Source organism: Oncorhynchus nerka, linkage group LG20, assembly GCF_034236695.1.
Source record: "Oncorhynchus nerka isolate Pitt River linkage group LG20, Oner_Uvic_2.0, whole genome shotgun sequence".
Taxonomy (NCBI): domain Eukaryota; kingdom Metazoa; phylum Chordata; class Actinopteri; order Salmoniformes; family Salmonidae; genus Oncorhynchus; species Oncorhynchus nerka.
In genome coordinates, this window is record NC_088415.1 from 206,688 (window position 1) to 220,783 (window position 14,096).

The following is a 14,096-nucleotide window of genomic DNA, read 5'->3' on the forward strand; positions in this document are numbered from 1 at the left end:
TATATATAATAATAATATATATAAGATTTGCTAAAATGAAGCGGTTAACAATCCACTCAATGGTGCAGAGTTAAGAGCCCAACGAACAGTTGGCTCAGCTTTTATAGAAATGTCCGACCGCAGTTAGCAGATGCAAAGGGGGGGGGTCATAATAATATATAAAAGGTGATTAGCTTGTCTGTGCAGATTAAGAGCTGACGTTGCCACAATTCTCTGTCCCTTCCTGCAAGTTTCCACACAGATGAGTTCCTGCAGATAGTGCAAATGGGATGTCACATACTGTGGTCGCACCCGGCTCTTAACTGTACACCCAGACTTATGACTGAGTCACACAAGACGAGCCTGCATCAGCAAGAGAAACACTAGCATATAACAATGGACAATTGTCTATGTAAAACAGCATAGTATGTCTGAATGTAATTTTTCCACCACAACTTATCCAGAACGTAGCAGCCCGCCTCATTTTCAACTTTCCCAAATTCATGTCATCCCACTCCTCTCCACACTCCACTGGCTTCCAGTCGAAGCTCACATCCACTACAAGACCATGGTGTTTACCTACGGAGCAGCAAGAGGAACTGTCCCTCCATATCTTCAGGCTATGCTTAAATCCTACACCCCAACCTGAGCACACTGTTCTGCCACCTCGGGTCTCTTGGCCCTCCGACCCCAAATCAAATGTATTTATATAGCCCTTCGTACATCAGCTGATATCTCAAAGTGCTGTACAGAAACCCAGCCTAAAACCCCAAACAGCAAGCAATGCAGGTGTAGAAGCACGGTGGCTAGGAAAAACTCCCTAGAAAGGACAAAAGCTAGGAAGAAACCTAGAGAGGAACCAGGCTATATGGGGTGGCCAGTCCTCTTCTGGCTGTGCCGGGTGGAGATTATAACAGAACATGGCCAAGATGTTCAAATGTTCATAAATGACCAGCATGGTCGAATAATAATAAGGCAGAACAGTTGAAAATGGAGCAGCAGCACAGTCAGGTGGAAGTTGAAACTGGAACAGCAGCATGGCCAGGTGGACTGGGGACAGCAAGGAGTCATCATGTCAGGTGGTCCTGGGGCATGGTCCTAGGGCTCAGGTCCTCCGAGAGAGAGGAGAGAATTAGAGAACGCACACTTAGATTCACACAGGACACCGAATAGGACAGGAGAAGTACTCCAAATATAACAAACTGACCCCAGCCCCCCGACACAAACTACTGAGCATAAATACTGGAGGCTGAGCCCCAAGCTCTTCTCTGTCCTGGCACCCAAATGGTGGAACCAGCTTCCCTCTGAAGCTAAGAGAGCAGAGTCCCTGTCCATCTTCCGAAAACATCTGAAACCCCTACCTCTTCAAACAGTATCTTCACCATCTGAAACCTCTTCAAACAGTATCTTTAAATAATCCTCCATCTGCTAAATGACTAACATTCAAATGTCTCTCTGTCTGCAGGTCCAAAGTGATTCCTGGTGGTAGCTACAGACTGAGAAGGAAGGACTGACTGACTATAACTACAACCTCTACCAGATTAAGACCTCAAACGGGTTTGTGTGACCTACCCTTCAGTGTGGGGGTGTTAGGACTATCCCTCTGACAGCATGGCCCCAGCGGTGGGCGGTCCGGTGGGCTACACTCCTCCAGAGGGGGGCTGGGGCTGGGCGGTGGTGGTGGGAGCCTTCATCTCTATTGGCTTCTCCTATGCCTTCCCCAAGTCCATCACTGTCTTCTTCAAGGAGCTGGAGGTCACCTTTGACGCTACTCCCTCACAGGTCTCATGGATCTCCTCTATCATGCTGGCCTGCATGTACGGTGGAGGTGAGTAGTGGGGGCTGGTAGGGAAGGAATCTGATCTCCCCGAAGGGGTTTCTGTCGTCACTGAAACGGAGACAAATACTGTCTTCATTAAAAACATAAAAAATACATCAAAATAGGGAGAGAGGGGAAGATTGGGGGGGGGGGTGAGAGGGCAAGATGGGTGGGAGAGAAGGTGAGAAAGGATGGGGTTGAAAGTCCTCTTCATGCTAAATTGTGTGATTGGTTCAGGGGGCGCCTCATAATGTGCTTTACCCTAGACGTTCTGACCCCTTTCTGTTCTCTTTACAAAAAGATGTGTACCAATCACATTGTAGACTCACTCACCAGCTAGTGATCAGGTGGATACAGGCATTATCATGTCATTAGTGTTGTGAACAGAGGAAGTCAAATAGATCTGTTCTGAGATCTATATGGAGAACAGAGGAAGTCAAATAGATCTGTTCTGAGATCTATATGGAGAACAGAGGAAGTCAAATAGATCTGTTCTGAGATCTATATGGAGAACAGAGGAAGTCAAATAGATCTGTTCTGAGATCTATATGGAGAACAGAGGAAGTCAAATAGATCTGTTCTGAGATCTATATGGAGAACAGAGGAAGTCAAATAGATCTGTTCTGAGATCTATATGGAGAACAGAGGAAGTCAAATAGCTACGTCGGTAGCAATGAAGTGCTTTGAAAGGCTGGTCATGGCTCACATCAACACCATCGTCCCAGAATCCCTAGACCCACTCCAATTTGCATACAGGTCCTCAGATGATGTAATCTCTATTCCACTCCACACTGCCCCAACAGGTCCTCAGATGATGTAATCTCTATTCCACTCCACACTGCCCCAACAGGTCCTCAGATGATGTAATCTCTATTCCACTCCACACTGCCCCAACAGGTCCTCAGATGATGTAATCTCTATTCCACTCCACACTGCCCCAACAGATCCTCAGATGATGTAATCTCTATTCCACTCCACACTGCCCCAACAGATCCACAGATGATGTAATCTCTATTCCACTCCACACTGCCCCAACAGATCCACAGATGATGCAATCTCTATTCCACTCCACACTGCCCATTCCCACCTGGACAAAAGGAACAGCTATGTGAGAATGCTGTTCATTGACTACAGCTCAGCGTTCAACACCATAGTGCCCACAAAGCTCATCACTAAGCTAAGGACCCTGGGACTAAACACCTCCCTCTGCAACTGGATCCTGGACTTCCTGATGGGCCACCCCCAGGTGGTAAGGGTAGGTAACAACACATCCGCCATGCTGATCCTCAACACAGGGGCACCTCAGGGGTGATTGCTCAGTCCCCTCCTGTACTCCCTGTTCACTCATGACTGCATGGCCAGGCACGACTCCAACACCATCATTAAGTTTGCCAATGGCAACAGTGGTAGGCCTGATCACCGACAACGACCAGACAGCCTATAGGGAGGTCAGAGACCTGGCTGTGTGGTGCCAGGACAACAACCTCTCCCTCAACGTGATCAAGACAAAGGAGATGATTGTGGAACACAGGAGAAGGAGGACCGAGCACACCCCCATTATCATCGACGGGGCTGTAGTGGAGCAGGTTGAGCTTCAAGTTCCTTTGTGTCTACATCACCAACAAACTAGAACGGTCCAAACACACCAAGACGGTCGTGAAGAGGGCATGACAAAGCCTATTCCCCCTCAGGAGACTGATTCTTTTTTTTTTTGGCATGGGTCCTCAGATCCTCAAAAGGTTCTACAGCTGCACCATTGAGAGCATCCTGGTTGCATCAGTGCCTGGTGTGTGGCAACTGCTCGGCCTCCGACTGCAAGGCACTTCAGAGGGTAGTATGTACGTCCTAGTACATCACCGGGGCAAAGCTTCCTGCCATCCAGGACCTCTTTACCAGGCGGTGTCAGGGGAAGGCCCTTCCTGCCATCCAGGACCTCTTTACCAGGCGGTGTCAGGGGAAGGCCCTTCCTGCCATCCAGGACCTCTTTACCAGGCGGTGTCAGGGGAAGGCCCTTCCTGCCATCCAGGACCTCTTTACCAGGCGGTGTCAGGGGAAGGCCCTTCCTGCCATCCAGGACCTCTTTACCAGGCGGTGTCAGGGGAAGGCCCTAAAAAGACTCATGTCACCCAAGTCATAGATTGTTCTCTCTGCTACTGCACAGCAAGTGGTACCGGAGCGCCAAGTCCAGGTCCAAAAGGCTCCTATATATAGCTTATACCCCCAAGCCATTAGACTCCTGAACAGCTCAAATGGCTACCCGGACTATTTGCCTTGCTCCCCCCCTTCCCCCTCTGTAGCGCTTCTGCTACTCTCTATTAACATAGGCACTTTAATAACTACCCGCATGTACATATTACCTCAATTACCTGGACTAACTGGTGCCCCTGCACATTGACTCTGTACCAGTACCCCCTGTATATAGCCTCCACATTGACTCTGTACCGGTACCCCCTGTATATAGTCTCCACATTGACTCTGTACCGGTACCCCCTGTATATAGCCTCCACATTGACTCTGTACCGTAATACCCTGTATATAGCCTCCACATTGACTCTGTACCGGTACCCCCTGTATATAACCTCCACATTGACTCTGTACCAGTACCCCCTGTATACAGTCTCCACATTGACTCTGTACCGGTACCCCCTGTATATAGTCTCCACATTGACTCTGTACCAGTACCCCCTGTATATAGCCTCCACATTGACTCTGTACCAGTACCCCCTGTATATAGCCTCCACATTGACTCTGTACCGTAATACCCTGTATATAGCCTCCACATTGACTCTGTACCGGTACCCCCTGTATATAACCTCCACATTGACTCTGTACCAGTACCCCCTGTATATAGTCTCCACATTGACTCTGTACCAGTACCCCCTGTATATAGCCTCCACATTGACTCTGTACCAGTACCCCCTGTATATAGCCTCCACATTGACTCTGTACCGGTACCCCCCTGTATATATCCTCCACATTGACTCTGTACCAGTACCCCCCCTTTATATATCCTCCACATTGACTCTGTACCGGTACACCCTGTATATAGCCTTGCGATTGTTATTTTACTGCTCTTTAATTATTTGCTTTGATTTGTTACTTTCTTTTAGGTGTTTTTCCTAACTGCATTGTTGGTTAAGGGCTTGTAAGTAAGCATTTCACTGTAAGGTACCGGACGGAGCCTGTTGTGTTCGGCGAATGTGACAAATACAATTTGATTTGGTATATAGTACCCGTCAAAAGTTTGGACACACCTACTCATTCCAAATGTGTTATTTTTTAAAATTATTTTCTACATTGTAGAATAATAGTGAAGACCATCAAAACTATGAAACAACACATATGGAATCATGTAGTAACCAAAAAAAAGTGTGAAACAAAAAAGTGTAGCCACCCTTTGCCTTTGACAGCTTTGCACACTCTTGGCATTCTCTCAACCTGCTTCACGAGGAAGTCACCTGGAATGCATTTCAATGAACAGGTGGCCTTGTTAACCTCTCTAGGGTATGTGGGATGCTAGCCTCCCATCTGGCCAACATCCAGTGAGATGAAAGAGCGCCAAATTAAAATACGGAAATACTTGTTATAAAAATTCAGAAATCAAAACATATTTTACATATTTTAACTTCTTGTGAATCCAACCACGGTGTCAGATTTAAAAAATGCTTTACGGCGAAAGCATACCTTACGATTATTTGAGAACATAGCCCAGTTGACAAATGCAAGAATGGGCTGCCATCAGTCAGGATGTGGTCCAGAAGTTAATTGACAACATGCGAAGGCGGAGATCTTGAAAAAGAAGGGTCAACACTGCAAATATTGACTATTTGCATCAACTTAATGTAATTGTCAGTAAAATGTTATACTCAGACATAATTTTAACAGTTGTAGAAACTGTCGAATTAAAAAAAAATCTAAATCTACCAATCATATGCATATCCTAGCTTCTGGGCCTGAGTAGCAGGCAGTTTACTTTGGGCACGCTTTTCATTCGAACGTGAAAATACTGCCCCCCCCCTGTCCAAACAGGTTAATCAGGTTGTTTTGTCCATTAATAGACAGGTATTTTCCTTTCCATGGTCTCATCTATTTTTGCTAACTTTCTATCAAATGAATTTGGATCATTTCTTTCGGGATATGTATTCCGAGTATGTCCCCGTCACACCATTTTATTAGTAAACTACACAGTGATGTACAAGTTGCATTCATTTGAGTGATCTTATACGTAATATATATACCTGTGTGTGTGTGTGTGTGTGTGTGTGTGTGTGTGTGTGTGTGTGTATATATACGTAATATATATACCTGTGTGTATATATACGTAATATATATACCTGTGTGTGTATATATATATACGTAATATATATACTTATCATAATTTGGTTTTAATCCAGAGAGGTTAGAAAAAGTTATCTAGATCCTCTGAGGCTGTGGAGGGATTCTAATTGTGAAAAGAAAACATGAATCATCAGCGTACAATGACACATTTTTTGTTTTTAATCCCAGGATTTCTAAACCCTTAATATTATTGTTGGATCCAATTTAACAGGTAACATTTCGATGGCAATAATAAATAAATATGCTGATAGTGGACAACCTTGATTTACTCCTCTTGGCAGTTTAAAACTTTCTGAGAAGTATTTTACAGCTACAGTGAGGGGGAAACATGTATTTGATCCCCTGCTGATTTTATACATTTGCACACTGACAAAGAAATTATCAGTCTAATTTCAATGGTAGGTTTATTTGAACAGTGAGAGACCGAATAACAACAAAAATGTTATAAATGGATTTACATTTTAATGAGGGAAATAAGTATTTGACCCCTCTGCAAAACATGACTTAGTACTTGGTGGCAAAACCCTTGTTGGCAATCAGAGGTCAGACGTTTCTTGTAGTTGGCCACCAGGTTTGCACACATCTCAGGAGGGATTTTGTCCCACTCCTCTTTGCAGATCTTCTCCAAGTCATTAAGGTTTCGAGGCTGACGTTTGGTAACTCGAACCTTCAGCTCCCTCCACAGATTTTCTACAGGATTAAGGTCTGGAGACTGGCTAGGCCACTCCAGGACCTTAATGTGCTTCTCCTTGAGCCACTCCTTTGTTGACTTGGCCGTGTGTTTTGGGTCATTGTCATGCCGGAATACCCATCCACAACCCATTTTCAATGCCCTGGCTGAGGGAAGGAGGTTCTCACCCAAGATTTGACGGTACATGGTCCTGTCCATCGTCCCTTTAATGCGGTGAAGTTGTCCTGTCCCCTTAGCAGAAAAACACCCCCAAAGCATAATGTTTCCACCTCCATTTTTGACGGTAGGGATGGTGTTCTTGGGGTCATAAGCAGCATTCCTCCTCCTCCAAACACGGCGAGTTGAGTTGATGCCAAAGAGCTCCATTTTGGTCTCATCTGACCACAACACTTTCACCCAGTTGTCCTCTGAATCATTCAGATGTTCATTGGCAAACTTCAGGCAGGCATGTATATGTGCTTTCTTGGGCAGGGGGACCTTGCGGGCACCTCAGGATTTCAGTCCTTCACAGCGTAGTGTGTTACCAATTGTTTTCTTGGTGACTATGGTCCCAGCTGCCGTGAGATCATTGACAAGATCCTCCCGTGTAGTTCTGGGCTGATTCCTCACCGTTCTCATGGTAATTGCAACTCCACGAGGTGAGATCATGCATGGATCCCCAGGCCTAGGGAGATTGACTGTTATTTTGTGTTTCTTCCATTTGCGAATAATCGCACCAACTGTTGTCAACTTCTCACCAAGCTTCTTGGCGATGGTCTTGTAGCCCATTCCAGCCTTGTGTAGGTCTACAATCTTGTCCCTGACATCCTTGGAGAGCTCTTTGGTCTTGGCCATGGCAGAGAGTTTGGAATCTGATTGATTGATTGCTTCTGTGGACAGGTGTCTTTATACAGGTAACAAGCTGAAATTAGGAGCAATCCCTTTAAGAGTGTGCTCCTAATCTCAGCTCGTTACTTGTATAAAAGACACATGGGAGCCAGAAATCTTTCTGATTGAGAGTGGGTCAAATACTTATTTCCTTCATTAAAATGCAAATCAATTTATACAATTTTTGACATGTGTTTTTCAGGATTTTTTTTTGTTTGTTATTCTGTCTCTCACTGTTCAAATAAACCTACCATTAAAATTATAGACTGATCATTTCTTTGTCAGGCAGTTTACCAACTGTTTCCCGGGAGGCTGTCATTGAAAATAAGAATTTGTTCTTAACTGACTTGCATAGTTAAAGGTCAAATAAAAAAAAGTGTGTGTCTATTTACCTGTACCATGATATTTGCATTGCTACTAAGGCGAAGATACTACTAAGGTCGAGAGCCGTGCGTCCTCCGCCACGCAACTAAGCCGCGCTGCTTCTTGATACAATGCCCACTTAACCCGAAAGCCATCCACACCAATGTGTCGGAGGAAACACCGTACACTGCGCCCGGCCCCCGCGGGAGTTGCTAGGATCTCTAGTGGCACAGCTACCACTGTGATGCAGAGCCTTAGACCACTGGGCCACTCAGGAGGCCTTACATAAATACTTTAATTCACTAACTAACTTGTTCCTAATATTATTCTCTTCTGTCCCTCTCCTCCCCCTTCCCCGTCTCTCGCCCTTCCCTGTCCTCTCATTTTTTTTCACCCCCCCCCCCTCCCCTGTCTCTCCAGGACCAATTAGCAGTATTCTGGTGAACCGCTATGGCAGTCGACCAATCATGATGCTAGGGGGCTGTCTGTCAGGAAGTGGTTTGATAGCAGCTTCCTTCTGCAACACTGTGCAACAACTCTACTTCTGTGTCGGAGTTATTGGAGGTACCACCAACCCTGTATTTGTATGTGGACATTTTTCTAATACAGTAGTTTACTGATCATTGCCTCCCTCCCCTCCCCTCTCTAGGTCTGGGTCTAGCGTTCAACCTGAACCCGGCGTTGACTATGATTGGTAAATACTTCTATAAGCGTCGTCCTATAGCTAATGGCATTGCCATGGCGGGCAGCCCAGTCTTCCTGTCCACGCTGGCTCCTCTCAACTCCTGGTTCTTTGACCAGTTTGGCTGGAGGGGCTCCTTCCTCATCCTAGGTGGTCTACTGCTCAACTGCTGTGTAGCCGGGTCCTTGATGAGACCCATTGGACCCAAACCTGCCGACCCCCAACTGTCGGAGAACGGGGCGGTGAAGAAGGCGGAGTCTAATCTGACGGTGATGCAGCGTGTCAATGCCGTGATCGACCTGACGCTGTTTAAACACCGCGGCTTCCTGCTGTATCTCCTTGGCAACGTCATCATGTTCTTTGGCCTGTTCTCTCCCCTAGTCTTCCTCTCCAACTACGCTAAGAGTAAGGACATCAGTAAAGAGAAGGCTGCTCTGCTTCTCTCCATCCTCGCCTTTGTTGACATGTTCGCCCGTCCTTCTATGGGGCTGTTAGCCAACACGCGCTGGGTCCGACCCAGGATACAGTACTACTTCGCTGCATCCGTGCTCTATAACGGGGTGTGTCACGTCTTGGCGCCGCTGTCCGTGGACTATGTAGGCTTCGTGGTGTATGCTGTGTTCTTTGGGTTTGCGTTCGGCTGGCTGTCAGCAGTTCTGTTTGAGACTCTGATGGACCTGGTCGGGACCCAGAGGTTCTCCTCAGCCGTCGGACTCGTCACCATCGTGGAGTGTGGACCGGTACTGCTGGGACCGCCACTACTCAGTAAGTGTGTGTGAGCGAGAGAGCCATACTCTACCTATATCACAATGAACACATTTCCCTTATTGTCATCATCAACAAGTCTCTCTCCTCCCTCTCTCTCTCCTCCCTCTCTCTCTCCTCCCTCCCTCTCTCTCTCTCCTCCCTCTCTCTCTCCTCCCTCTCTCTCTCCTCCCTCCCTCTCTCTCTCCTCCCTCTCTCTCTCTCCTCCCTCTCTCTTCTCTCTCTCTCCTCCCTCTCTCTTCTCTCTCTCTCCTCCCTCTCTCTTCTCTCTCTCTCCTCCCTCTCTCTCTCTCCTCCCTCTCTCTCTCTCTCCTCCCTCTCTCTCTCTCTCTCCTCCCTCTCTCTCTCTCTCTCCTCCCTCTCTCTCTCTCTCTCGTCTCTCTCTCTCTCGTCCCTCTCTCAATTCAATTCAAGGGGCTTTATTGGCATGGGAAACATGAACATTGCCAAAGCAAGTGAGGTAGATAATATACAAAAGTGAATTATTTCTCTCCTCCGTCTTTTCCCCCCTCCAGGTCGTTTCTATGACTTCTATGGTGACTACCAGTGGACCTACCTGTGTTGTGGGATCATCCTCATCATCTCCTCAGTTTTCCTCTTCGTAGGGATGGGCATCAACTACAAGCTGTTGGAGAAAGAGAAGGAGGAGGAGGAGAGGAGAGAGACGGAGCGGCCCAAGGAGGAGTGCACGGCCATGCTGGAGGGAGAGAAGGAGGAGAGGAGAGAGACGGAGCGGCCCAAGGAAGAGTGCACGGCCATGCTGGAGGGAGAGAAGGAAAGGAGGGAGGAGAGTAGTGAGGCCACACCCATGACGGATGTTTCTAAGATGGATGAAGATATTGTTTAGCAGGGGCCGAAACAACATAATTTGAATAATTTGAACACTAAATTCACCACAACTAAGCCCAAAAAGAGAGAACATGATCATTTCATACCTTGATTACATTGAGAATAGTTGGGAGCACATTTCCTAAATTTAAATAATTTTTAGTTTAATTCCTGTATCCCCTTTATTATTACTATAATTATAATTATTATTACTACTACTTCAGGGGGACCCAAAAAAATCACTTTCGGGCTGGTTTTGGCCCGTGGGCCGCCTGTGGCCAACCCCTGCTGTATAGACTGACCTGATCTGGACACACACCCTCTGGTTTAGGTACCTTTGGTAAACTGAGCCGAGTCCTCTACAGTAGACGAGCAATAACACAGAGGACTACTGTCTCTGAGCTCACATATACAACATCCAGTATCTATCCCAGCTCTACACACTGTCTTCATACATACCTGAATGGTCATGTCTTTGTGCTTCCCAGATCCTGTGTGCGGTACGATCAATCACAGTATTATAGGTGATCAGAATGATTGATAGTGTTGTTTTTATAATGTTAATGATTAGTAGAATGTAGAGACTATTGGGATTCTGTAATGATGTAGATTTCTAGTTGAGGAGCACAACGATGTGATTTCAACCGCTAAGCTTTTCAGTTTAGCCGAGAAGCATTTTGTAAGCACTTTGAACATCTTTCTGAAGACAGACACAACCTTTTGAGTGTGTGGGGACGTGAGTGTGTGGGGACGTGAGTGTGTGTGGGGACGTGAGTGTGTGTGGGGACGTGAGTGTGTGTGGGGACGTGAGTGTGTGTGGGGACGTGAGTGTGTGTGGGGACGTGAGTGTGTGTGGGGACGTGAGTGTGTGTGGGGACGTGAGTGTGTGTGGGGACGTGAGTGTGTGTGGGGACGTGGGGGACGTGAGTGTGTGGGGACGTGAGTGTGTGTGGGGACGTGAGTGTGTGTGGGGACGTGAGTGTGTGTGGGGACGTGTGTGTGTGTGGGGACGTGAGTGTGTGTGGGGACGTGTGTGTGTGTGTGGGGACGTGTGTGTGTGTGTGGGGACGTGTGTGTGTGGGGGACGTGTGTGTGTGTGGGGGGACGTGTGTGTGGGGACGTGTTTAACCATTTTTGTCCCCCACAAGAATAGTAAAGGAACAAAAATGTGACCAACTGGGGACATTTTGTTAGTCCCCACAAGGTCAAATCCTATTTCTAGACGGTTTAGAGTTAGAATTAGTGTTAGAATGATGTTAAGGGTTGGGAGCTAGGGTTGGGGTTAAGGTAAGAGTACAGGTTAGGGAAAATGGGATTTTGAATGGGACTGAATTGTGTGTCCTCACAGTTAGCTCTGTGTGTGTGGCAGGCGGACACGCAGGCAGACACGCAGGCAGATAGACAGACACAGGCGTTTCTTTTAGTGCTGTATCATATCAGCAGATACTGTATCAGTATGTCCCAAACTGAATCCTGTTCCCTATATAGTGCACTACTTTAGACCAGAGCCCTATTCCCTGTATAGGTCACTAAGGTAATGGGTACTATTTTGAGGTCCTATGTCTACAGATACAGTATGAGCGTTAATTCAGTAAGTCCTTCCATTCAGCAGTCTGGGGCAGTACCAGCTGTCACCAGGAGATGGCAGTAGAGTCTTTAGAACATTCAGCAGTCTGGGGTAGTACCAGCTGTCACCAGGAGAGGGCAGTATAATCTTTAGAACATTCAGCAGTCTGGGGCAGTAGTCTTTAGAACATTCAGCAGTCTGGGGCAGTAGTCTTTAGAACATTCAGCAGTCTGGGGCAGTAGTCTTTAGAACATTCAGCAGTCTGGGGCAGTAGTCTTTAGAACATTCAGCAGTCTGGGGCAGTAGTCTTTAGAACATTCAGCAGTCTGGGGCAGTAGTCTTTAGAACATTCAGCAGTCTGGGGCAGTAGTCTTTAGAACATTCAGCAGTCTGGGGCAGTAGTCTTTAGAACATTCAGCAGTCTGGGGCAGTAGTCTTTAGAACATTCAGCAGTCTGGGGCAGTAGTCTTTAGAACATTCAGCAGTCTGGGGCAGTAGTCTTTAGAACATTCAGCAGTCTGAGGCAGTAGTCTTTAGAACATTCAGCAGTCTGAGGCAGTACCGGCTGTCACCAGGAGAGGGCAGTAGAGTCTTTAGAACAGTGTTCAGGTTTTCTGATTCAAAATCACTTTCAGTCAACAAGTCAGCCAAGATCTACAGCTCAGATAGTTTTTCCTTAAATGACTTTAATAATGTAACATGAACCTAATAAAAACAGTTCTGTAGGATTGTGCAGTAGGCCTAATACATTATCATGTGCCTGGCCTGCCAATATTGTTCTTATTCGACCATATTATATTTCAAATGTCGAGCCTTGATAACAAAATAGATCAGTTGGTGTAGCACTTGCTCGGCACTGTGGAGCATTAATTAAAATAATTAGCTTTTTTATTTTACTGCACTGATGGTACCTGCATCTTATGGTCATGGTGCTTTCAATACAACTGGGAATTTGAGAAAAATAAAACTAGGTCAAAAATATGAAGTCGGTGATCTTCAGGTTGGAACGTCGGACCTCTAGAAAGATGCCAGAGTTTCCGACTGGGAATTCCGAGTTGGATGTCCTTCAAAACAAATGTTCCCAATCGGATCTAAAAAAAAGAACATTCAGAGTTCCCAGTTTTCTTCAACATACTGAAGTCGGAAGGCAGAGATTTCCAAGTTCCCAGTTGTTTTGAACACTGCATTAGTCTCAATGGAGGGAGAGAGAGAGAGAGCAGCAGAGGGTTCACCTCTCACGGTCCCTGTTCTCTCCTTTTCCTCCCGTGAGACTGACCAGAGAGAGGGGACACCGTCATCCACCTGGTGGCCAAACTTGAGTCGCGCCGCATCTGCCTCAGGCACAAATTCATGTTGTTCCTGTGACCAGAGAAAGTGAAATATTCCTTGATATTAAAATAGACACGACAAGCTGCTAGTAATGATAAAACGCAGGGCTATCGCTGCACTTGGCTACTCATTCATTGCAGCTACAGCGTGAGCGGAAGTATGGAGAAGCGTGTTTTGTATTAGTGTTGAATAAACACAGTTGACAGTGCTGAATACACAAACTCAGCAGCTCTTTGCTCTATTCTATGACAGTCTCTCTGTGGTCATAATTCTAAAATGTTTTAAATGTTATGTAGGCTAGTAGCCTATCAAACTGCTGTGGCCAAGGGTCCTGGAAGATCTGCAGGCACGCTTCATTTAGCTACAGATCTCCCAGTCTCTAGACTAGGCAGAGTTGATCTTTTCAGACAAATAAAATGTTTCAAAATAGGAACACTTTGCCTAGCCGGTGTGCAGGGCTTCTGAATCAATGCACCTACTAACAACCGTGTAACATGAATAAAAAAGGAGAGCGAGCCTTTATCGTTGGCTTTTCTACAGACATGTTTGATGATTGACTAAGAATACCTTGAAGATCGACCAGTCAGCGACCGTGCTTTAGAACATTCAGAAGGCTGGGGTAGTACCGGCTGTCACCAGGAGAGGGCAGTAGAGCCTTTAGGACATTAGACGGCGGGGGGTAGTACCGGCTGTCACCAGGAGAGGGCAGTAGAGCCTTTAGGACATTAGAACCTTCTCTCTGGGTTAGGTTGCCCAGGGGACAGGTTTATCCTCAATAATTGTTCAACCTTTCAGATTTTTGTCATTTAACTCCATCGATCAGCACCCCACATTGAAATGTTTTTAGAAACAGAATTAAATCATGTTT

At 46.3% G+C, this 14,096-nt stretch overlaps 1 protein-coding gene across 3 annotated transcripts in view; it reads left to right on the forward strand.

Moving 5' to 3' along the window:
- LOC115120531 (monocarboxylate transporter 1-like) overlaps window positions 1-11,248 on the forward strand; it is a 43,960-nt gene extending 32,712 nt beyond the window's left edge. For all 3 annotated transcript variants that reach the window (XM_029649487.2, XM_029649485.2, XM_029649486.2), the window contains exons 2-5: window positions 1,445-1,807; window positions 8,478-8,621; window positions 8,707-9,504; window positions 10,020-11,248. In XM_029649487.2, coding sequence (XP_029505347.1) covers window positions 1,591-1,807; window positions 8,478-8,621; window positions 8,707-9,504; window positions 10,020-10,351 — 1,491 coding nt within the window. In that variant the 5' untranslated portion in view covers window positions 1,445-1,590 and the 3' untranslated portion in view covers window positions 10,352-11,248. The remainder of the gene's footprint in view (window positions 1-1,444; window positions 1,808-8,477; window positions 8,622-8,706; window positions 9,505-10,019) is intronic.
- Window positions 11,249-14,096: the final 2,848 nt, after the last annotated feature.